Below are 26,582 nucleotides of genomic sequence, written 5' to 3' on the forward strand. Positions count from 1 at the left end.
TGAAGCTGAACTGTAATACTGTCAAAAATGAAAGTTAAAATGAATTATCTGAAAAGGCTGAAAGAAGAAATGCTTTGTATTATTATCAGACATATACACTGCATAGAATGAAAAAGCATAAATCTAGCTGAGATGTGAAATATATTAGGTTAAAAGAATGGGGCTGAACAAGAGGAAAGAGAGTAAGAGAAGAGGGAGGAAGGAGACAAGGAGAGAAGAGAGAGGAGAGAAAGAGAGAAGAGAGGAAAGAGAGGAAATAGAGAAGGAGAGAAAGAGAGGAAAGCGGAAAAAAAAAGCAAATTCCATTCACTACTAGCCATTAACTGTCTTGCTCAGGGACACATTGATTGATGGGTCACAGTGGGATTCAAACCCAGATCTCCCACATCAAAGGTATGTGTCATTACCGCTATGCTATGACCACTCAACAAATGGTAGGTGCTCCTTCAGCTCTAACAAAGCCTTTCTTTGATCTGTAATTAACACACCTACTATTAATATAATAATAATAGTCACCTGTGCCACACTGCAGCTATTCAGAGACACCGACAGCAAGAAAAAGAAAAAGCGAGTTGCAATTGCTGCTAGCGGTTAGGTGTCTACCTCAGGGACACATTAATTGATGTTTTGCAGTGGGATTTGAACCCAGGTCTCGCACATCAAAAGCACATGTCATATCCACTGCGTTATCACCAACCAATACATGATAAGTGTTCGTTTAGCTCTAATAAAGCCTGTCTTTGGTATGTTATTACCACACCTGCTGATGCTATTGAGTAAGACTCAGGCCTAGTCCACACGGACACGGGTATTTTTATAACCAAGACTTTTTTTACGCGGTTCGGCCTTCCGTCCACACGAAAACGCAGTTTCAGGGCCCTGTAACTGAACATTTTTGAAAACTCCGGCCAGGGTGAGCATTTTCAGGAACGCCGCTTACAGTGTTTGACGTGTGGACAGTATAACCGGGTTTTTTGCCTTGCGACGTCAGAGTGTGCGCCGTTATCCGCTGTGTTTGACGTCATATTGTGCGCCGCTAACTGCTTTGTTGATGATTCTTTGCAATGGCTTGACAGCGTGTTTTTGCGTTTTCATGTGGACGGAGATTTATTTTAAACCGAGCATGTGTGGACGGGTTTTTTTTTTAAAACGGAGGAGAAAAAACTCCGGTTATAAAAATACCCGTGTCCATGTGGACTAGGCCTCAGAGTGACAGCTGTTGAGGATGCCTTCAAAGAAGCCTTAATAAATCCAACACAGTACATTCTATCAATACAGTGACTTATGTGTGCGTGTGTGTGTGTCTGTGTGTGTTTGTGTCTGTGTGTGTGTGTGTGTATGAGTGTCTTTGTGTGGCTATGTGCGTGTGTGTATGTGTGTCTGTGTTGTGTGTCTGCGAGTGTGTGTGTGTGTGTGTGCATGTGTGTGTGTCTGTGTGAGGCTGTGTGTGTGTGTCTGCATATATGTGTGTGTGTGTGTGTGTGTGTGTGTGTGTGTGTGTGTTAGGGGTGGGCGTTATGGACAAAAAATATCTCTAATTTTGATGATAACGATAATTAGACGATATCCTTTAAAAATGTGTTTTTAAAAGTCAGTTACTTAATCACTGATGATAATAATGGGCACAATGTTGAATGAAAACTGTTCTTATTTATTTTCTTTAAAATGTAAGTATTCAAGTTAAAACAATTCAAAGACATACAAAATACTAATACTATACTATTACTAATTGAACTAGTGTAGGAACATTGAACTCTGAGTACACATTCAGTTGTACACCTCTGCTGTAATGTAAATTGTGCAGCATACAAGCAAGATGAAATCATAATAATAAACAAAGGGCTCTGTTCTGTAACATATTGCACACAACCAGGTCCTTATTGGAAGCAGTCCTGGAGATGAGATAGGGCAATGTCAGGCCAGGTTTTCATAGTCCTTCTACTTGGCTGTATAGCACAATCTATGCTGGAAAAAAGCTGGGGAGTACAGACTTTAAGGACACCTTGTTAAAGTCCCCTGCTACAATATGTATCCCATCCAGGTGATTGCGCAGCAGTTTGTTCACTATGCTGCCATACAAAGGCAAAGTGCAGTAACTACGTCAACACTGAAACTGAGAAAAATGGCTTCAAAGTTTTCATACAGGCCAGCCAAACATGTTGTAGGTACAATAGTGTTGATACTTTTATGTAATACTTTTACAGGAAGGAAATGTTATACATAAAAAAAAGACCATTGATATGACCTTTGACCCTAAAAATGTAGATACTGCACTCTGCTTTTGTCTAACCTCAAGCAACTAAAACACTATTACAAAGGCAGAGTACAGTATCTACAGTGTGTTAATCCAACTTTCTTTTTTATTCCTTATACCTTTTCATTTGTTTTTTAATTGTTTATGGATGTTTATAGGTTGAGTGTTGAAAATGCTTGTTAGTAACCTTCATCCAGTGTATTCAAGAATAGTATATTTTCGTAATGTCCCTGTCACATCAGTCTTAAATGATTAAATTGTCATTCTCATTATTTTCCCCAAAACATCCTTATAATTTTACACACATTCAAAATGCTGGTATTTTGGTTTGTGGATTTTTATTTTTATTGAAAATTAATTCATTAAATACCAATGTTACTTATTAGAAAAGCACTTAAAAATTCATATACATATAACAACATAACTCAAACAGAATAACAAGGAGTGTGTGTGTGTGTGTGTGTGTGTGTGTGTGTGTGTGTACACTCCCAAGCTAGACAACATTATAAAGCAGATGCGTTAGGCACAGTCACAGTATGTATAAAGCTGCCTTACTTTATATGAATACCTACTGTATGTAAAACTAATACAATTTAATTCAACAGCCCTGCAATAAATCTACCTTCTCAAGTAGCATGTAACATGTGTAACGTTCAGGTTTCGTCTGAACTAAGACAAAAATGTTAATTCTTTACATTTTGGATGCTGTAGTTTGTGGTGCTGTTAAACTGTATTCCACTGAGAGGTTTTTCTAATATCTAGTCAATCCGGACAAAATAACACCTCTAGCATATGACACATAAAATGTAACCGCAGCACAAAATATACAGCCTCCAAAGTTACAGTTGAATAAATACTTTTCTAAAAAAAGTTTAATCAAAACACATTCTAACCTTCCTGAAAGTAGGATTATACGTTTTAGATAATAAACTGGTTACTGTACACTAAAGTGTAGAACATCTTGCTCTACAAGCAAATGCAGAGTTGCTTACATGTGCTGTTTATGAAGCATTAATGTGGGTGTAGGCGTTACTACGGACTCCATCCAGTTTGCAGATCAGAGATTAACTGACAACAGGTATTATCGCGTGTATGTGGTTATGATCTGCAAGGTCTATGAGTAATGAGACATCCTGATATTAACTGCATCATATCAGAGCAGAAAAGGCGGATGATGAAGGACAGTGTGTGCACATGTGAAAATGTTTTTGTGAGAGTAGGGGTGTGCAAGGGGTGTGTAAGTGCATATGTCTTTTCCTCCTCAATCCTCCTCAGCCAGATTCTCCCAAAAATGACGGCGGTTTGGGGGCATCATTGGGCAGAGCTTTGAGATGATGTCCATCTTCTTCTCCCTCTCTACCCCCTTGTCTCCAGGCCTCAACTGTCCAGGGTACTCCAAGGTTGCCTATCAACCAAAATGTATATATAATGTCAAGTGTTACAATGTTTATAGTTCTATAGTATATGAAATACAAGTCTTACACTCTTACCTTCTTCATGAGGAACTCTCATCGTGTGAACTCCTCTTCATCGTGCAACAGTTTGTAGAACATGCACCTGGAGCCCCTCCTCATCTGAATGACAGTCATTCTGGGCAGATTTGGCACATTCTTGACTTTGGTCACTGAGTGACCATTGCTCCATGCAAGGATGTTGTTGCACTGAAGCTCCATCACATTTACTTTGCCTGAGTTGGACGAGGCAATCACATCTTTGAAGTCCTGAAAGTCCAGGACGACACCTCCAGGTTGTTTCCTCATGGCTTTCTCCACCCCATGGTGGAAGCTGTCAGCGCTCATGAAGGTGTGCCCTGGGTCAAAGTATTTCAGTGTGATGTCTTGGATGTTGATAGTTGTGTTATTCACTAGCTTAACCAACGTGGTGAGCAGGACCCAGTTTTTGTTCTGAGCAGAGCAGTTGTCCACCCAGTATGTCACATGTCGCACATCCCGCTCCTGATGGAGGGCGATGACATATGCAGATGCCACCTCTGCTGCTGTTCTCCCCGCAATGCCTTCATGCCATATCACAGACACAGTGTTCTTTTTAAAAGGTGACTTCTTGCCAACACTGGCAAAAGTCTCGTGAAAGGCAGTGATTCTTCGAGTGAAGACTGCAGACTTCACTTCTGGCATACGGGGCAGCATAATGACCTTTTGGAGGTCAACACTACGGATTACCTGGTCATCTACCTCTTCTCTTTCTGCATCCAATCTGTAGTGTTGCCTCCCTATCTCTGCTCTCCTCTTATGTTCCTCCCACTGTAGACAGGAATGGCATTGAGAATTCCCATCAGCCTGATGCTCTGTATTGAGGTGGATCTCATGCTGCAAGCAGTGCTCACACTCCTCCTCTCCCAGTTTAGTGAAGCTGATATTCAGTTCATTCACAGCCTTCCTGTAAGTCTCGTAAGAGCATTTTGGAAACCTTTGCCTGTAGTCATTAAACATTGACCGGATGTTGATGTCACTGGGCAGATACCTCCTGTTTGGAGCATGCTCACGCCTATAGTGGCTTATTGAGGGATGATACGACTCAATGTGTTCAAACACTGGAGTCAGGTCCACCTTGTTGCTGGGGGTATGTCTTTCCCTTCGGTCTTGAGGTGGTGCCAGAGTCGAGGAGGTGGCACTACCAAAAACAGTCACTATCAAGCGGTCATTTTTTGGGTGGTATCCTAAGGTGGACAAAAACATAGTCTTACACACCTCCTGTCGCTGGCCCAGGTTATCAGTAAGGTGATACCGGTATGACCGCTTTCGTTGAGTTGGACCACCTGTGGTGTATCGTCGTGTCTGCTGCTGTGAGATCATACAAAATATGAAGTGCTTTTTTTCAGGGTATGTCAGCTTTCCATATGCACCAAATATTTCCATCCTCTGGCCCTCTGTTATTTTCCTAATGCATTTTGTTCTGCACTGTGGGCCACAAGGCATCCCAATCTGGGGAGTTTTTGGGTTGTCAGCTGCAGGCAGCTCTTGACAAGGAATGCTGGTGCTTACCTCATCATCACCATCCTCATCATTTTCATCCTCTGGCACATAAGTATCATCCATCCCATCACATTCATCCCCTTCATCCTCTTTCCTTTCATCATCATCATCATCATCCTCCTCCTCCTCACTATAACCACCTATCATCATGCTGCACTCATCCTGTTCCTCACTGTCAGTTACTGTATTCACAGTGAAACAGCTGTCCTCAATATCTGCGTCCAGTGAGGCAAACAACGCCTCAAGGTATTTTTTCCTCATTCTTTCATCTTCATTATCTGATATAGGCCTATCAGTAATTTGGGGGGCTCTCTCTTGACATTGGCCTGCAAAATCATAAAAGAATATGAGTTTCTCATAATCAGTCTTGTATCCTAAAGATTTATCTGTTTTTCTCATTGCAGCCCGTTGTACGAGGCTTGTGGACTAGGTCTGTACATATAGCCTAAAAATGAACGGACACTATCTGAACTCTTATCAAATAGTCATAATAGAAATATAGAATAGAAAAATGAAGCTATTATGTTTGCATTAGAAAAATTGTGTTGTTGCGTGAGACGGTGTGCATATGTCCATTTCGTGTGTCACAGTCAATTTTGCGAGACTCGCCCATCTAGCAGTCTGTGACATAAAAAAAAGATTTTACTCTGACAACTGAAAAATAGATATTTAATCTTGACATATTAAAATTATTATTGAGAACGTAGCCTCCATATAAAAAATTACTCATTATAAAATGAAATGAAACTAGTGTAACCGAGCGTATCTTATATTGTCTCACTGTTTGGGCTCTAGACACAAAGACTGCACTGCAGGTCTTACTTAGTTGATATGCCTTTGGACTGTAATGCCTTTGCTTAATTTATTTTAGTTTAGTTTTATTTATATTTACTTTTTTATTGTAATTTGTTCTATTTAACTGTGTTTAACTATGTTCTGCACATAAGTCTCCCAATGAGAGATTTTGTAAATTGTGTTTTGTAAATGTGTTTAATAAAAAAAAAAGAAAAAAGAAAAAAAACACGTCTTACTTAGCCAATTCAACCACTGACAACGGTCAGAAAATACAACGCTTTTTCCACTTCCCTTTTCCCGTCAAAATAAAAGCTCCATGTTTAAAACTTCCTCTTAGGATTCAACTGAGAGATTACCCAATAAAATACATTACAATAGCGTAAGTAATGAAGACAACAAGAAACAAAACAGTTATGACAGCGTTTCCAGAGTGGATAGATGCTAACGTTACTGCCTTCAAGGGGAGCAGGTAAGCTAAAATGGTTTATGCTAGCGGCTCGCTAGCTAGTAACGGCAATTTATTGATGTAGGTTATGTGTTCATATTTTACCATGTTCCTTACCGCTGTCTGGATACTTGCGTTTCAACGCTAGAGACACCATTAGGTTTGTTAAATATCAAGTTTCAATGTTGTTGGCTTGTTGGTGGTCTGTATCACAGTGTCAGCTCGCGCACAGCGTTCCTGTGATATGTGATAAGGATGCTGTGCGCTGTGTTTTCCAGCGAACACTAAAGAATGATGGAGCAGCAGGGAACAGACCAGGTCAAATAGCAAACAGCTGATTTATTCATCTGACTTGTAAATTAATGTCAATGATTTGAAACAAATGAATGCTTACTCATGCAAAGAAGTGTGTGCTCGGTCCTGGACGTAGCAGCAGACTTGCAGGGATTTCTGGACCTCTTCAGTTCTCTGAACAGAATAAATGAAATAAAACGAGGCCTCATGCTGATTATTTGTGATTTGATTTGGTGGATTTATCCTTCCTGACGTTTCTGTGTTTAAACTCTTTGATAAGAGGTTTCCATCCACTAAAAGTGCTGACAGACTCAGACTAATATTGTAAGTGTCTGACAACATTACCTACAGCGATAGAGCTTTTTGTTAAAGAGTAAGATCCTTTTAGTTTAACATGAAACAGCCCAAAATCTATGCAGGGAATATTTATTCATAATTCAAATTGAAAGTCCAAAGAAAAAGCGAAGCAAGATCAAATTAAAAATAGTATTATTTTGGCGCCCAGATAGCTCAGTTGGTAGAGCGGGCGGCCATGTGTAGAGGTTCACACCTCGACGCAGCGGACCCGGGTTCGATTCCAGCCTGCGGACCTTTGCTGCATGTCATTCCCCCTCTCTCTCCCCTTTCACTTCTTCAGCTGTCCTATAATTAAAGGCCTAAAATGCCCAAAAAAATAATCTTTAAAAAAAAAAAGAAAAATAGTATTATTTTACTACACTACTAGGAAAAATCATGCCATAATTAAATGTGAAGTATAAAAGCTTAAATGGAAATACTTAAATTAAAATCTCAAATAGAAAAAAAGAAATTAATTTATTTTAGCCTTTCTCCTTTATAAGTTTTACATTTGACATTTTAAGATTCACCTTTTAGATTTCGATTTAACATTAAGCTTTTCATTTAGAAGTGACAGGTGTCAATTGAAATGAGGAGGCGTGGCCCAACGGCTGGTGGGGGGGTGGGGAGATCTGAAACCACTTCCAGCTGACAGCTGTTGCTGTTAGTATTACTGCCCGCTGGTAAGCAAGCGATCCAGGCCACCGCCAGCTGGCTGTCACCTAAGACTGGAGCTTCCAAGTCCGACAACATATCAGAGAAAATGTGCAATTGGCCATCAATTTTTGTAAAACTGCCCATATTCAAACTGTACACAGTTAATTTCTCGCATTAAACAGTCTCAGAAATTAATTTAGTGGTACCGGGTTGAAATAACGACAACAAAAAAAACAATCAATTCTAGAATCTTGCCGCGGTCAGCTGGAAGTGGTTTCAGACCCCCCCACCAGCTGGTAGGGCCACGCCGTCCTCATTTAAATTGACACCTGTCACTTCTAAATGAAAAGCTTAATGTTAAATCGAAATCTAAAAGGTGAATCTTAAAATGTCAATGTCAAATGTAATACATAAAATTCAAAAGATAAAATGTCCAATTGAAAATTATAAAGGGGAAAGACTAAAATAAAATAATTTCTTTTTTTCTATTTGAGATTTTAAGTATTTCCATTTAGGCTTTTACATTTAATTATGGCATGATTTTTCCTTTCCATTTTTAATTAAAATACTATTTTTAATTTGATCTTTATTCAATTTCTCTTTGGACTTTCAATTTGAATTATGAATAAATATTCCCTCCATAGAAATCCCCATCACCAAACCCAAGTTGAGACGTGGTCAGCCTCTCAGGACAAACTAGACATCACCTTCTCCTTCCCCTGAGGTGAGGAGCGGTCTGAGTTCATCTACAATTAGTGACGATGACACAGGTGAAACTTATTTAGTCACTGTATTGAAGACTCACAAGTGAAATTGAAAATACTGTCTTGTGTGTGTGCACGCAGACGTGGCTTTCTGCCTTGATCCAGTATCCTGGGGTCGTGGATCAAGGGGTTCAAGTTGAGACGTGATCGGTCTGAATTTCTGTTCTTTTTGAGCACTCTTAGCTCCTAGCAACCTTTCAGAAGGTATTTGTCATCTTCTTGCCGTTTTCCCTCAGGCACCCTCAAACAAACCCACCATTCTCATCTTCCTCAGACTGTGTTGTAATCATTTGAATTTTTCTCAAGGTCATGACAGAAGAGCAGACACAGCACATGGTAATCCTGAATATCATTTTGAAACAAGTCTGATCCTTAAATGGTGTCTGTTTATATTTAAAAATTGAAGTCCTCTCTGAAGTCCTTATTGTCCCATCACAAATCTCTAACTCTTTAAGACATTGCATCACAATAGCCTGTGTTTCCTAGGAGGCCAAGTTGCTCAAAACTCCAACTGTGTTTTGTGGGCAGGAGGAGCCCACAACCAAGGTTAGCTTTTCACATCCAATATCCAACTAGAAATTTTAGATTTTGGTGTCGTCCCTCCACGCCCTACTTTTTCCTTGCAGGAGTTGCATATTGCAAACTCGTTATCTTCTGCACACACGCTGAAGAATCCCCAAACAGCTGACATGTTGCAGGTTAATTCACGAGGTTCCGTACATGTGCGAGAATAGCGCCGACACGCGCTTCACACCGCGAGCCACACATGGCGGAAAAGTTGAGAGAAAGGAAAAAGAGAACGTGCTGTGGCGTCCGTGTGTGCGTGCGTCCTTGAGAACTGTAACTCGTATAACTTATGTTGTCAGTTAATTGTAGCGTTGACCAGCAAGAAATCGGCATATGTCTGACTGACCTGCCGGTCGCTGGTCATGTCCGACCATGTAAAGCACGGCTTCAGTGGCCGTCATGTTGAATGTAAACAAAAAGCTGCTCGCCGTCGCTGCGCTATCGTCGTCACGTAAAGCCGGCCTCAGCGGTTGGGATTGGTGCCTTGATTTTAGGGACATTGGAAATGGGTTTGAATGGGCTCTTCGCCAGACTGACCTGCAGAGCAAATCTCAAATTTGCCGGAAGTTCGTCAGGGTTTACCCAGGCTACTGTCACGCTCTGGACGGGGCAGGACACAAAAGCAGAACACAGGGAGAGTTCAATTATACTACTGTTTATTAGAAAATGGATAATGTAGATGGTGTTCCGTCGTTGAGGTTATGGGAGTGAGAATGGGTAGGTTGTGGCTCAGCAGAAGTACAAACGGCAGGCGAGAATAGTTGGGAACAGGCTGGGGGTCCAGAGACACGGAGGGCAAGGTAGAGGTCGGCACGAGGAGTCCAGACAGAAGATCCAGTTGAGGAGGGAACAAAAGCAGTGACCGGCGGTGGAGGGAGAACGGCGTCTAGGAGGCAGAACACAAAACACGATGAGGAAAAGAAAAGGCAAAAACTACGGGAAACTCAGAATAATGACTAGAACTGTAGATTGCTAAATAATGCACAGGAACGCAAGAGATAATTACGTGGCTGAAACAATTATCTGGTGGGGACTGAAGGCAGACCTCTCCCTAATATAGGGAGAGTGGCAATCAGCCCCAGGTGCGTGGACTGGAGCAGGTGTAGTAGATGAGCAGTGATTGCAGCAGCCTTGGTGCCGGGGTGCCTTCAATGGAAGTGGGGATTCAGGGCACTGAGGAACAAAAGAGACGGACGGATACAAACAACACAGACACAAAAGGGGCAGAGGCAAGGGAGACACACAAAAGGGAAGGGGAGACAGCTCAGGGAGGAGGGGCCCTGACAGGACCCCCTCTCCGCGGTCCACCCGGAGCATCAGGATGGCTGCGATGGAAATCCCGAATGACAGAGGGGTCCAGGATGTGGCGACGAGGAACCCAACTCCTCTCTTCGGGACCGTAGCCCTCCCAGTCCACCAGGTATTGGATCCCACGCCCCTGCCGCCGGGCATCCATCAGACGGCGGACGGTGTAGATGGGATCACCGTCCAGGAGGCGCGGGGCAGGAGGTCGCGGAGGCGGGGGCAACAGGGGACAGAGACGGACAGGTTTCAAACAGGAGACATGGAACACAGGATGCACTCTGAGGGTCTGTGGCAGTTTCAGTCTCATGGTGACAGGGTTTATTACATCTTGAATGACAAAAGGGCCCAAGTACCTGGGCTGGAGTTTTCTGGATTCTGTTTTGACAGGGATGCTTTTGGAAGCCAGCCAAACCTTGTCTCCAGGGGCATAACGGGGTGCTTGGGTACGACGTCTGTTGGCGTGTTGTTGGTACAGAGCGGAGGTCTGTAACAGTGCCCTCCGTGCACGGTGCCAGGTCCTGTGGCATCGGCGAATGTGGGCTTGCACAGAGGGCACCGCCAAGTCTTTTTTAAAAGAGGGGAACAGAGGTGGTTGGTAACCGAAAAGACATTGGAAAGGGGACATCCCGGAAGCAGCTGTAGGCAGGGTGTTGTGGGCGTAAGCCACCCAAGGCAGTTGTGATGACCAATGTTGTTGGTCAGTGGACACCAAGCAACGCAGGGTGGTTTCGAGTGTCTGATTGGCACGTTCCGCCTGCCCGTTGGTCTGTGGGTGGAATCCTGAGGAAAGGCTTGCCGTGGCTCCAATGGCATGACAGAATGACTTCCAGACGGCGGACACAAATTGAGGTCCTCTATCCGATACATCACTAGGGAGACCGTAACGCTGGAACACCTCACGGACCAGGATGTCCGCCATCTCTGTAGCAGTGGGTAGTTTAGGTAGAGGTAGGTATACAGCATATTTGGTGAAACGATCCACAATGGTAAGGATTACAGTGTTACCGTCAGATGGAGGTAAGCCGGTGATGAAGTCCAGGGCCAGGTGGGACCATGGTCGTTTGGGAATGGGTAGTGGGCGTAGGAGACCAGAACTGGGTTGATTCGGGGTCTTGTTGAGGGCAAAAACAGAACAGGCAGAGACGTAAGCAGTCACGTCATTTTTCATGGAGGGCCACCAAAATCTCCTTTTGAGGAAAAACAGGGTGCGTTTTATGCCAGGGTGACAGGTAAGGCGTGAGGAGTGGGCCCATTTTAAAACAGAAGATCTGACAGTAGCAGGAACGAACAAGAGGTTGGGTGGTACGTTACCAGGGTTGGGCTCGGTTTTAAGAGCCTCCATAACCTCTTTCTCTATCTCCCATGTAATGGCCCCGATGACGCACTGGCTGGAGATTATGTTGTCAGGGGAGGGGCATTCGTTATCCTCCTTCGCGTACATGCGGGACAGGGCATCCGGCTTCCCGTTCTTGAAACCTGGACGGTATGTTATAGTGAATTGAAAACGTTCAAAAAACAGAGCCCACCTGGCTTGTCTTGGGTTGAGACGTTTTGCGGTGCGCAGGTACTGGAGGTTTTTAAGGTCCGTCCATATCACAAAAGGCAGCTCTGCCCCCTCCAGCCAGTGACGCCATTCCTTGAGTGCGGTTAAGACCGCTAGCAGTTCCTTGTTGCCCACATCGTAGTTTCTTTTGGCCGGTAGGAGACGCCTGGAGAGAAAAGCAAATGGATGCACCTTACCATCGGTGGCGGAACGCTGGGAGAGGACAGCTCCAAGTCCCGTATCGGATGCATCCACCTCAACGATGAATTGACGCGTAGGGTCAGGTAACATCAACACTGGGGCTGTGGTGAAACGCTGTTTGAGGTTCTGAAAGGTCCGGTTGGCTGCAGGGGTCCAAAGGAAAGGCTGAGCAGAGGAGGTGAGCGCTGTGAGGGGAGAAGCAAGTTGACTGTAATCCCTTATAAAACGTCTGTAGAAATTTGCGAACCCCAGAAAACTTTGTAAGTGTTTACGATTGCTTGGTGTGGGCCAATCTAGGACGGACTGTACCTTGGCGGGATCCATGCTTACTATCCCCTTGGAAACGGTGAATCCCAGGAACGAAGTGGTGGATGTGTGGAAAGACGATCGACCCCGCCCACAGGGGTGATGAAGACGGGCGGTTTGACCCGCTGTAAGTGCTGTCTGAATATACTCTTCTAATGCCTCCCTCTCTGGCTTAGAGATGCTATACAGTTTAGCCTTGGGGAAAGTGGCGTTGGGAATCAGGTCAATGGCACAGTCATATGGACGGTGTGGCGGCAAGGTAAGCGCCTGGTCTTTACTGAACACTTTACTGATGCAATGGTACTCTTTGGGAATAGTAGCAAGGTCTACAGGGGGTTCAGGTGTGTCTATGCGGACCTGGACATTGGGAGAGGCTGACTGTAAACACAGATTGTGACAAGGTGTACTCCATCCCGTTATCTTTCCCGAGACCCAGTCAATTTGTGGGTTGTGCTGCACTAACCAGGTATGGCCTAGGATAACTGGTGTCTGAGGGGACTGAATAACAAGAAAACTGGTATTCTCATAGTGGTTGCCTGACAACTGGAGTTTGAGGGGTTCTGTCCTAGTGGTGATATTAGACAGCAGGCGTCCATCTACCGCCCTGGCCTTTATTCTCCTCTGGAGAGGTACTGTGTTCAGCCCCATTTGCCTGGTCAAATCATCATCGATAAAACTGTCATCCGCCCCCGAATCGATTAAGGCAAGACAAGGATAGGACTGACCTTTATGGCTGATGACAGCCCAGAGAGTGGTGCGGGTCCGCGATCCGGTGGTGGCGGTGGTCTGGCTCGCAAGGGTGACCCTCATTCCCTGTGAGCCCTTCCGTTTCCCGGACGTGTTGGACCAGTGGATGCAGGGACTGCTGCAGCAGCAGCGGGGGGAGGGACAGGAGGGGCTGTAGGTGCAGGTGGATCGGGACGGGTACCCAGAGCCGCTACACTGTGTGAGAGTTCCCGGAGTGTAGCCATGATCTCCTGGAGAGCGGTGTTATGTTGTCCGATCAGAACTCCCTGGTGGGTCACGGCTTCACGGAGGTCGCCTGTGCCTGCTGTGTCCATACTGGCCAGATAATTCTGTCACGCTCTGGACGGGGCAGGACACAAAAGCAGAACACAGGGCAAGTTCAATTATACTACTGTTTATTAGAAAATGGATAATGTAGATGGTGTTCCGTCGTTGAGGTTATGGGAGTGAGAATGGGTAGGTTGTGGCTCAGCAGAAGTACAAACGGCAGGCGAGAATAGTCGGGAACAGGCTGGGGGTCCAGAGACAAAGAGGGCAAGGTAGAGGTCGGCACGAGGAGTCCAAACAGAAGATCCAGTTGAGGAGGGAACAAAAGCAGTGACCGGCGGTGGAGGGAGAACGGCGTCTAGGAGGCAAAACACAAAACACGATGAGGAAAATAAAAGGCAAAAACTACGGGAAACTCAGAATAATGACTAGAACTGTAGATTGCTAAATAATGCACAGGAACGCAAGAGATAATTACGTGGCTGAAACAATTATCTGGCGGGGACTGAAGGCAGACCTCTCCCTAATATAGGGAGAGTGGCAATCAGCCCCAGGTGCGTGGACTGGAGCAGGTGTAGTAGATGAGCAGTGATTGCAGCAGCCTTGGTGCCGGGGTGCCTTCAATGGAAGTGGGGATTCAGGGCACTGAGGAACAAAAGAGACGGACGGATACAAACAACACAGACACAAAAGGGGCAGAGGCAAGGGAGACACACAAAAGGGAAGGGGAGACAGCTCAGGGAGGAGGGGCCCTGACAGCTACTTTATATGACTAAACATCTACTCTATATATCTTGAAAATCCAAAATGCACTAAGACATGTAACTAGGTAATGTAACTAAAATACCCAACTCATTTGAAATTAAATGTGATCAAATCCTGTGTCATGGAATCTTGTGCAAAAATCTGTGCAAATACCATAGGACACATGTACCCCAAACCGTACACAACAGTAAACATGTTTTCATAAAAGTCGAACGTTACTAACTGGGGCAAACATATCTGGAACAGTAGTAGAGCCATTTCGAACCCCGTTTTATGCTTCCAGCTGAATTTTCAAAAGTTAGAATTTTGGGTACCACCTCACTTCTACCCAGTTTGAGAATTACTTGCTGAATAAAGATGAAAGTGTTTTTCATGCACTTGGGGTAATCCAGGTGCAGGGCAGTCCGAAAAGGACACAGAAGGCCTTAGGCAGGTTGGCCAGTTCATCCATTACCACAGATCCTTCCAAGATGATCCCTACTCTTTTTTTTTTTTTTTACTTTACCAGTTGAAAGTAACATACACAATAAGTTGATGACTGGAGCAACCAGAATCTAACAAGTGCAATGAGAACTCCCCATTTGAGTTAAAGACCCAAAAACATTTTCACAAGTTCCAACTGGTGACAGTAAAGTCAAAAAACTATGTGGGTAAATGTATTCATGGATTCATACAACCATAGTTACTGGGAGCAATTTTCTTTCTTCTTTTCAATGGGACTGGGACTGAAAGTGGGTAAGCTATCTTTGTTGTAATAATTCTGAAAATGAATGGCAGTGTTCATTAGGGTTGGGCATCGAGAACTGATTCCTACTTGGAATGGTTTCAAAAATTACGATTCCATTGGAATCGTTTCTTTATTGTAAGAGTTTGGAGGATTTGGTTTCAAATCTGATCATGGGTTCCAAATTTAACATGCGCAAGTTTTAGTTTCCGTAGCAGCCAGGCGCTTGTTGTGTTCCGTGGAGCACAGTAAGCGGTGCTCTAGTGTGGCTTTATTTTACATTGAAAAAGCCCTGTCAAACTGCAACCCACCTTTGAATCAAAATAAAACTTTCCTCTTATTTGTGAAATAAGCATATGAACTGTTTCAACTCCACCACTCAAATATATCAGAATCGATAAGAACCAGAATCGAAAGGAAGAATCAAAATTGGAATCAGAATCGTTAATATCCAAACGATGCCCAACCCTAGTGTTCATTAACAGTTAAAAATGAGACAAAAGGAGCATGCACCTGAACCATTTACAAAAAAAAATATCTTCCTAAGGATACTCACATGTACAGTGGTGCTATTTTAATTCCAAAGGCCAAGGGAACTATATCAGGATGCATAGTATCCTGGATCCATGAAATAACTGGCCTTTAAAAATAAAAATCTGCTTTCTTTTTAGTCAACTTTAGCATGGGTATGTAAACTTATAAGCACCACTGTATTTATCAACTAAATTCCAGAAATTCCCCACAATGTTTATGTACAAGAAGACAAAAGGAGAGGAAAATGGAGAGGACCAAAAAGTAAATTAGGTAATGAAGAGAGGAAAGGAGAAGATTAAGGAAGGGAAATGAGATGGGAAGCAAGGAAAAGAAAGAAAGAAAGAGAGAAAAAGATAAAGAGCAGATAAGAAAGAAAAGACAAAAGAGATGAACAGAGAAAGGAAAGAGGTAGTAGACTAATGTTGTCAAACCCACCTTTGTCTGACGTAAAAGCTCAGCCAAAAGCTGGCCGGTCCTAAAGAGGTCCATCAGCCTTGGAGAGAAACGGTCAAGTTCATCAAAGAAATTCGTTACTCACAAAAAGCCCCTCCAGTGAGAAAAGTAACTTACTTAGCTAGCTAGCTAAGTAGCTAAGTTAGCTAACGGGTGGCAATGTTTATGTCCATCAACGTCAAACTGCTTCACTTGGGACTTCTCACAGACAGCGAAAAAAAGTGGAAAAAACTTTCAAACTGTAACGTTAGCTAGCAGGTGAAAATGGCTGCCGACCTAGTTAAAATTAGCATCCCACTACTCACCAACATCCCCTTGTATCCACACACAAACATGGAAATATTAAGTTGGCTGACTCCTCAGCAGCAACGTTAGCTAAACAATGGACAGCAGGAGGGCGAGATCAAAGCTACTTACCATCTCTGGCGAGTTTAAGCAGCAACTGGACTGTCGTCTTCTCAGCAAAAAGCATTGACAGTTAAGCGGACGGCGGCAAAGTGACGGCTTTCACGTTCCCATCGTGCATTGCATGAAAGAGCGGAGCGTCGTCACGATGGCTCATGTGTACTGTAGTTGGTGTTTTTAAGACATACGGAAACAACAGAAATTTTGATTTCTTAGAAACTAAATTGAAATATATGGAAGCAACGGCCCTAACGTAACCATAATGTTAGTAATATCATTTATTTATGCACAAAACTCCTGTGAGTTTGTATTAATTAATACAAATAGCCTATTATACAATACATAGCCTAATTTTGCTGTTGTTACATACAACTCTAAATGTAAAAAAAATAGCCTATGTTCAGATCTTGTGGCTTCGTTGCAACTTTATGTAGCCTAGAGATATGGTCATGACTAAAACTTGGGAATTTTAAGCCATTTCACTTAAAGTTATTCACAGACTCAACTAGGTCTACAAATTAGTACAACATACTTGCATTTGCTAGTAATGCAATCAAAACTTAATCGAATTGAATCATGTAAGTACATTATACTTTAAATGTTTGATTAGATATGACTTCCGGGTTTACAGTGCAGTCCACCACTAACGCTGATTAATAAACTGATTGTGTATCTGTTGTTTCCCTCCTGACCTCCAGGCGGCAACGTTCTTTCGTTTTAAACTTTAAACTGAAAAACCCTGACATGGAGGAAACCGGAAGTCTCGTTGCTTCACTGTGATCTGTGGTAGTGATCACAGACAGTGAAACAAATGGACACAGCGACGCTGGTGGGGTGTGGGGGGTTGGTGATCGCGCGTTTACTTCCCCCGCCATAGTCGCTCAGACATGTAGCCTCAACCTACCTACCATGTACCAACATTCACCTCTAACATTGAACTTACTATAACTACCAAGATAACATGACGTGTATTTGTATGTGATATGATACTTTCCCCTTGGAAATGAATTTCCATAAACACAATTCTAAGATGCACAAGACATAAAGGCTTCTGGGATCGGTTGATAACTCAAACTTGCCAAAAATCCTAGACACCCGTTGGATGACAAAGACTCATGCATTAGGCACAGTTACGGTCTCGTGCGGTAGCCTCTTGCCTAGCCTAATGGGATTTGTGAATTGGTAAACCGTAGCCTACCTAACGTGCCGTTAATTCTCATTTGCAAGAGTTCGTTAACTTCTCAACTCGTTGTAGTGCAGGACCAGTCACCTCGTGACATTTACATACCGTGCACTGCATTATTTAACAGTTTTCATGCACAAAATACTGCAAAGTGGTGATTTTGTAAACACAAACATAGACTACATTAAAGAGCACAATGATATCACAGCCTTTTATTTGCAGAGTATTCGATTCACTGATACATTACAATGGCTCATGGGATTGGCTCTCAACGTTAGTAGTACAGCATTCAGTAATTGAGTCAACAGTCACAGAGAACGGATTGCAGGTAGAACTTTTGACGCATGGAAAGAACACACACTTTTGATAGCCCCAGTGACAGAGCTGCCAACTCTCATGCATTGGCCGTGAGACACACGCATTTGATTGGTTTCACACGCTCACACGCCACACCCCCGATTTCTCACGCTGAAGTGTCAACCCGGTCGCAAAATTACAAATCCCACTATGGCCACGCCAAGACCCGCCCTACAAAGCAGCTCCATTGGTTGGGGTTAGGCATTTCACCTCGAGTGGTTAAGGTTAGGATAGCTGATTGGTCAGGGGATAAGACGCCGGGCCAATAGTAGTGTGTGAATGCTATTGAAGGGCGGGTCTTGGCGTGGCCATAGTGGGAAAACATTTTTGCAACCCGGTCGGTCAAATGCCTGAAAGATGAGTTTATCTACAGATCTTTTGAGCCGCTTGTGATCAACTAGTTATGCTTTCAGAGACGAGGAGGGGGTTCAAGAGTGCTTTCTGTCTGGAATTTTTGAAATGTTGCAAATGTGAGAACATTTCTTCACGAGCCATCCCAGGCGCATTTCCCCGGCTTCAGGTATGCTTTGAGTATTATAGACCCGTCCGTCGCTTTGTGTCCACTCTCTGTAAAAATAGAGGTGAGCAGCGCGGCTGGTAAGTGTAGTAACTTCAGTTAATTGTAGTGGACTCGCCCTGATGTGGGCAGTGACGCGTTGCATCCATGCTCTACCTGTGATGAAGAGCAGCGTACAGCCACCTCTAAACTTTGTCAGAGACCAGAGACCCAAATGGTCCCCTGTGTCTGTCAGACAGTCTGAATGAGATACTACCATATCAGCGGAGCAACAACATGCACAGCAGACTAGGCCTATATTACAACTCTCCAAATTTCGGAGAACACAGATGGGAAGAGTTATATTTTGAATGTGCACAAAGTTGTAAACATGAGCAGAAATCTGATGTAACACATCTGAGCTATTGAAGTCCAGGGGTTTATAAATTAATTAAAATTAATTAATGTATGATTTACATGAATAAGTGCCACATGCACATTTAAAGAGATTTAGCCTACTTCCCCAACAAAAGACGCAAAAGAGGAGGGAAGAGTAAATTGTTGACTCAGAGAGAGGACGCTAAATTAGAAAAGGTTCATCTACTAGACTAGAGAATAGTTGAAAGTAATAAAGAATGCCTGAGGGCCGTATTTTTCTATATTTTCAATTGTTTCCAGGCTAAATTGATGTAAAAAAGGGTAGAAATAGGTAAAATAAAAATCCAGTGGGGGGGAATACTGGGAAACTTTGGGTAACTATTGTGCATCTCTAACCTCTGTGCATCTCTAAATGTAACTGTAGATAATTCATTAAATGTTTCATAAAATGGACGCATTGGCACAGAGGACGAGGGCCAAACATTACTGGGCCTTGGCACAAAAAAAGTTTGAGAAAGGCTGTGATATGACACATGCACAAAATGAGCCATGCTGTGTCTTTTGTCTTGCTGTTGGTATTCTATACCTGTTGATACTACAACAATGCAAAGTTTGCAGTTTTGCACATATCATGTAAGACTTGATTTTTCCATTTCTTTCCACAAAACTCTCCAGAAAGTGCCATTTAATGGTTTATTTAAAAAAAAAAATCTCCCGGGGGGGCATACCCCCGGACCCCCCCTAGGGAGAACCCCCCACATAACAAATCACAATTTAAACCCTGACAGTAATGATGCTGAATGAGCCAAAGAAATTTGCTTTGCACGCAGCAAAATTTGGGTTCGCCCCACCAAATCTCACTCCACGGTTTTGGGAAAAGTTGGCAGCTCTGCAGTGATACAACTGCACCAAAACATTGACGTATGTAAAAAAAAAGAATAAATCCTCAGAGCCAGCCGTTCCATAATAATATAATATTCTGAAGTAGCCAAACTTGCTGTACCTACACTTCCTCCTGCAGCTTTGGTCTCCATCTCTGTTGCTTCTGGTAATCCACATTCAGACCCACAGCAGGGTTGTTGTTCTGTGTTGGTTAGTTCCATAGATTTGTTATCCATGTCTATCTCTTCATCCTCCTCTTGCTCGTTTTGTTCTTCCTCTTCCTCATATTCCTCACTGTCCTGTCTTTCTCCCTGGTGTGCTGGCTCAGATGTGTCGCTAACATGCTAGCAGTATTATCGCTAATGCTAGCTGAGGCTGCACTTGAGTTTAAAAATAAATCAGTCAGTTTGCAGCATTTTTCAACGTCAGCCAACAGTGCTCTCTTATATTTTTCTCTCTTTTTCTCTTTTTTCTTCTCAACGCCTCAGCACATGATCGGCATCTCTATTTATGAACACTGGACACTTTATTATATATGTATGTGTGTGTGAATGAGTGTAACACCCAGCGGTGAAAAGGTAACATCTACCTTCATTATCATCAAGTGATTAAAATCAAGCACACCTGCTGCCGTGTTGATTCACCAACAGGTGCATGCAGGTTGTGGCTAACATGCTAAATGCTAACATGCTGATAGATGACCCCAGGCCCGGATTGGCTAATCAGGAGCACCGGGAAATTTCCCGGTGGGCCGGTCTGTTTTTTTGGCCACGAGGGCCGTTGTTGTCATGGCACTGGGTTGAAATATGGATGCTGTCCCTAGGCTGCCTGCACTCACAGCAGCCCTACATTTTTATTTATTATTTTACCGCATTCCCACTCTTTTTTTATTTTATATTTTCTCGTAGAGTGCAGCCTGCAGGTTAATGATGACGTGATTATCTTTTGACTCCCTGGCCCCGCCCCCGACACGGCACCTTGCAAGTTGCTCAAAATAAAAAAAGTCAGATAAAAATGGATAACAGGAAGCGCAAAGGCTTCGCTGAAAAGGCCAGAATAAAAAAGAAGAAAGCTTTGGAAACTGACGCGGCCAAATGTTCTAAGCTGAGCACATTTTTCCTCAAAAAAACAAAATGAAGACGACGAGGCCGGTAAGTAAGCTAACGTTAAGGTAGTTAGGAGCAGTGCAAGATGCTGGCGACCGTGCAAAACAACGTTGTCTGCTAACCACCGTTCATGTATCAAACTTTTTCTTGTAGCTCTTCAGCAGCAGCCGCCTCTAGTCCGGTTTGCTAACAGTGAACAGCAAGGACCAGTAACGTTACAAAGCTCCAGTCATGAGCCCAACACACCAGAATGGGCAGGTAGGATTGTCATTCAGAAGAACTAATAGTAGGCTAATGAAGAGCCCTGCTCAATGAAAAATGCTAATTAATGATACCTGATGATTCAGCAATACATTAATGAAACGGACTTGACTTGATTTGAAAGCTTTGTAAAAAAGGGGATATTTGTGGTGAGAAATGAATGTAAAATTTTTTATTTAGTGTCAGAAACAGAGTCAGGACCCAGTTGTGAAGAGACTAATGCTCTCACTGTGAAAGACACAGTTAAGCTGCTGTTGTAACATAGTGTGTTGTGTGAATAAGCAAACATCACTGAAAAAAATGCTTTTCTTAGTATCTTGTTTCCAGTTCAGATATCAAAATATTCTTAATTCTAGATACATTTACTAGACAAGTGAAATGGCATTAGAAATGATGTCTTGTTTTCTGAAAAGAAAAACCTAAAAATTAAGTTATTTTGTTTTGTTGTTGTTCCTTAAAACAAGCTAAATCTAAAAGAATTATTTTTCTATCAGAGCTTCTATTTTTTCCGGACGCCGGAGAGCTCCTGGCCAATGACTGTTTACGACAGTGAGAAGTACGTAGGTTTCTGTCTCCTGAGATAAACTGTTGTTTAGGCTAATGTTAAGAACAGGAGCAGAGGGGAAGGTGAGACAATGGTGTGACTGTTAATGATGTCCTCTCTTCAACTATGGCCATACTAGAAGATACATTTAGAGGGGTGGCTTAACGGAGGTCTTCACTATATGATGTTTGGATGTTTAGATTTTAGGTTAGAAAGACATTTTCAGTTGTGCTGCGTGTACCTTTGAAACTGTTTTCTCCATTTGCAAATGTAAATAAATACTCAAAGACCAAACTTTGGTTTAATTCTCAAACGGTTGTTATTTGTTTTGATTTTATCATGAATATCACTAACGCTGCTGCTTCAAGGAAAACTTCCACCACACTCCGCAGCAATTCAGCACACGGCAGAGGAAGTCGAGCACAGAAACAAAATAAATATCCAGTTAATTTTCAAAATAAAATACACCTTGCTCACGGCGGATCATATTTCCCTGCACTACACCTTGAAAACACAGCACAGAGCTGTTTCCCCTCTACTCCTCTGGTTGGAAACACACTGTTGTTGGTTTTGTGCTTCTATTCTACCTGAATTCGCGAGAACTCCTGACTACAGCTGTCAGTCATGGCTGCAGCCGTGCCGCAACAAATCCGGACCTGGTGGGTATTGACGGACGGCGAAGCACGCAGCAGACACGCAGCGGAGCCGGTCCGCACCCGTTACGCATCTGGTGGAAATCCCCGGTAAGAACAAACAGTGCAGTGTCTCTTTGTGTAGCCTACAAAGCTTACAAAAGCGTCAACAATGTGGTGAGATGTCATGTGTCTGTTGACATTTTAATGCACTTTATTTTGTAGCCTAAATGTTACTCTAATACAGTGACGGTTGAATTAAAAATACACATCTTAAAGAGGTCTGAGCTGTTCCCTGCTGAACTGAGACTGTGTAAAGAAAGAGAAGGTGCTGTGCTGCCACCTGCTGGCTGTCTGACTCAACTGATATGATGCTCTCATCCAAAGAGATTTTTTACAATGAGCATCTTAATTAAAAAGATAAGAATACCTATATAAAGTGTCTGATTTGAATGTATACATTAGTGCAGGAATGTGCAGTTATTGTCCAGATGTATAACAACTATTTAAACAAAAATATGTGTAATAGTGAAGATAGTAAAGATGGGGGGGGGGGCTGGCTGTGTCCCGTGGCTTCAGATGGAGGTACAACTAACAGACTTCTTGCTGCCGTTTAGCTGTCACATTTGGCTTTGACTTCATGTATTAACTTCTAGAAAAACACATCTAAAGAATACAAATGTACCCTCAATTTGAGTAGTTTGTCTCTTTGTAGCTGCATGAGGCTCATTATGCTCTAACCTGTTCAAATCCACCTCTTTTGCTTGATTTTGTTCTATTTCCCTTCCCCAAAGGGAAAAGCTTATAACAGAAGAAATGTGAGGCCAAAATGCATGTATGAGGCTTCATTTGAAACTTAAATTATTTTAGTTTCTGAAAATGTGCTTGATTAGCATGTGATGAAAACACAACATACACTACAGCAGTTCAAAATATTTATTTTGGTAGAATAACTAAAACATACTTTATGCCACATTATGCAGACCACAACACATACCTTCTAGACCTTGTCAACAAGACCTCTATAAAGTTTCACAACTCTAGTCCTAACCTCTCCAAATCCTGTCCAAGTGACCAAATTTGGCTAAATGCTTTAAGTCACTTCTGTGCTATTAGAAGAAAAAAAACATACTAATGACATACAAATCCTTTTAACATTCATTCAAACACTGTTGAACATATTTTTCTCATAAATCACATATGGGCTGGCTCTGGGAGGCGGGACTTAGCTCTGCTGCGCTTTCATTTAGTCTGGCTCCCATTGGATGTTCCTACGTTAATCATTGACCACATCTGCCATGATTGACGTGTTGATAGCCAATGAGAGCTTTTTCTAAGATGGCTGCTCAGAGAGATGACGCAGCGTATTGATGCTCCACAGTGGGAGCGCTTGCTGGATGTCCGGGGCTGTCCCGGTGTGAAAACTAAACAGAAAAAGGTGGGATAGTTTAATTGTGTAGGCGGCAACATGAAGAAAACAAACATACCCGGGAACACGGTGCAGGGCGAGGAGATATCTATTATTTCAGACGGAACGAGATCGGTAAGTGAAGATAGCAGACAGTTAGCATGCACTCTACAGGACAATATTTATAATCTGGATGAATTCTTTCCATCTGTGGACACTTCTGGACTAGAGGAATATTAATAAACCAGGAAAGGACGGGGATTGAACGTTTAGGACAGACTACAGGTAGGGAAGCGCCATAATTTTCTCCTTTTTCTTTTCTTTTATCAATAGTATGAGCACTAAGATGCTGAGTCATGCTTTGGTGCTTCTGATTTCAGTCAAATGAAGTGAAGGATTGAAGTCCAGAGAATGTTACCAATCAAAGTGGGGGGGCTGTTCCGTCTCCTAATGCTAGCCATTGGCCCAGCAATAGAAGGCTTTTAACGGCACAGTTTGGTCCTTTAGCGGGGATCCAGGCGCCATGCGGCCGCTGTTTAAAATACGAATTAAACACAAATATCTATACCTATAATAGAAATACATCTTTATGATCCTACCAACACGGTGGAGGCGAATGTAGCATGTGTGTGAATCAGGGAAAATAAACTATACTGCTGGTTTCTGAAATGATATCCAATGAGATGAAACAAGATGACTACATGTGGTTAAAAAACTGTTTGGTCTCAACTAAAGCTAGGGCCGATCAGTGGCCCAGCTGTCAATCACAATCAGTGGATAACAACTAGAACCACAATATGGGAAGTCTTCAAATAATAACTATTGCTCTTTAAATATAAACAAACTGCTTTTTTTGGCTCCTACACAAACGATGTACAGCATGTCCATATTGACAAAAGTTTATGTAAAGGGTTGTGTGTATGTATGTGTATGTATGTGTGTGTGTATATATATATATATATATATATATATATATATATATATATATATATATATATTAGGGTTGTCGTGATGCCACGCCCCCCCACCCTGTCAAACCATAGACAGTATATAATGGACCAACAGACCCCGTTGCTCTGGACGGAGACCAGTGAAGGATATTAGAAGCACTTTTCCGGTGATGGCCAGCTTTACTGCGCAGCCTCCAACTGAGAGAATGTGACGTGAGCAACGTGTCTGAAAGTGTGAAGTCTTCTGGTAGCTGTGCCAAGAGAAATCTCAATCATTCCCAATCTTACAGAGACGGAGAGTGTAGGTATATGTAAGGAGATAACATGGGCACAGGCTAATTATTGCTAATTAACATGCTAGTTAACATTAGTAATTAAACCTAAACAGCTAATGTAAGTCGAAACTGCCTGTGAGCTTCTCCTGTACTATACGGTAATTCCTCTACTGTGCGACAGTAAGTCACTTGGTTATGACCCAATCGTTAGCTTATATTTACAAAAACGTCTGCTACGGAGCCATAACGTGAGGTACAAGGTAATGGAGCCTTTTATACATTGTCGTGTTTCTTTGGAACTAAACAACGGACAAATAGAGTCTTTAAACGCTTCAGATGTAAAGTTATTCGCAGTCAAGTGACGTAAAAAAAAAATGCCGGTCAGCGGAATGCTAACAGGAGGTGATGGCCAGTTAGCAACAAAATGGCGCCATAGACGGCTCGAGTTCTGAAGCGAAGCTTACCCCCTTGTGTCAAACACACTAATCCTAGTCGCTGGCGCTGGACGGGAAATTGACAAGTGCATCGGTCTTAAACTAGCAAAGACACTTGCGTCGGGCTTTGCGCAGCACATGGTGCAAGATAGGGCCCCTTACGTGCAACCTATTTGTGAATAATCGAACCATCGCTTTGAGTAAACTGGATTGGCTGTAGTGATACATTCTCTCTCTCTCCCTGTCAGTTGTAGCTCGCTCTACCTTCTAGTAACGTTGGACACAGTGGTCTCGAGTGACAGAGAAAAAAGCGTTAACGTGGAACGCTATCACACTTTCCTTTCTCCCCTCATTGGACTAAGTTTGTCACACTTCTTCTGTTATATTGGTGTTTGGCATAAAAACGTTTTGCATGACTGCCACCAACGGTTGGCCGTAGCCTTGAGCATCAGTTGTGTGAAAACATGGAGGCCACAATAACTCTCATATTCTCTGCTGTTTTCTTATGCGAGCATCCAACAGCACGTCGCCAGGTGTTTGTTTGTGTTATCTGCAGGACAAACAATGATGTCCATGAATGCACTGAGTATGTATACACCGGTGTCAGACATTCCCAAGGAGATAATTAGTATTTTCTGGCAAACAGGTAAAATATCTTGAGAGAGCAAGACAAAAGGGACTGCAGTATGCATTCGAGTGATATATCCACGACATAATATGCAACCCATTAGCGAATAATGTCATCAAAATCGAATGTGTTTGTAGCTTGAAGCTAGCGCCGACCGTTGATTAGCTTACAACGCTAGTATTCAGGGCACAGGGAAATTAAAAACAAATTGCTATTTATACCACTAAAAAGGCTCAAATATCACCACACATCAACGGTAATATGAGGGTCCCTAGATGTGTGTGTGTGTGTGTATATGTGTATATGTGTATATGTGTGTGTGTATATATATATATATATGTGTATGTATATGTGTATGTATATATATATATATATATATATATATATATGTATGTATATATGTGTGTGTATATATGTGTGTGTGTGTGTGTGTGTGTATATGTGTATATGCAGGGCTCGACATTAAGGCTTGTCCGCTTGTCCGGGACAAGTGGATTTTTTGTAGGACAAGTGGAAGAGAAATTTACTTGCCCCACTGGACAAGTTAAAACTCAAACAAAACAAAATGCCACTCATTTCGTCAATGTTACAGAATTGAAACAAATACATATTTTACCCCACAATCCCGGGCAGCGGGTCGGCGGGCCGCTAACGTTAGACCCAGCCCGCTGTTCAGCGCATTCTCCGAAAGCG

At 42.7% G+C, this 26,582-nt stretch overlaps 2 protein-coding genes across 6 annotated transcripts in view; both read left to right on the forward strand.

The window, feature by feature from the left end:
• Positions 1-26,582, forward strand: part of LOC114559231 (zinc finger protein 709-like) — a 196,203-nt gene that overhangs the window by 40,731 nt on the left and 128,890 nt on the right. The gene's annotated exons all lie outside the window — the stretch shown is intronic.
• LOC114559227 (zinc finger protein 239-like) overlaps positions 23,597-26,582 on the forward strand; it is a 22,906-nt gene continuing 19,920 nt past the window's right edge. For 2 of the 5 annotated variants that reach the window (XR_003693038.1, XM_028583787.1), the window contains exon 1: positions 23,656-23,737. Coding sequence is in view for 1 of the 5 variants with exons in the window: in XM_028583785.1 (XP_028439586.1) it covers positions 23,663-23,737 (75 nt within the window). In the remaining 4 variants the exon portion in view is untranslated. Of the gene's footprint in view, positions 23,888-26,582 lie in introns of all 5 variants that reach the window. The other 3 variants (XM_028583785.1, XR_003693037.1, XM_028583786.1) reach the window with 3 other exon arrangements.

The sequence above is a fragment of the Perca flavescens genome, chromosome 7 (genome assembly GCF_004354835.1).
Source record: "Perca flavescens isolate YP-PL-M2 chromosome 7, PFLA_1.0, whole genome shotgun sequence".
NCBI classification, from domain to species: domain Eukaryota; kingdom Metazoa; phylum Chordata; class Actinopteri; order Perciformes; family Percidae; genus Perca; species Perca flavescens.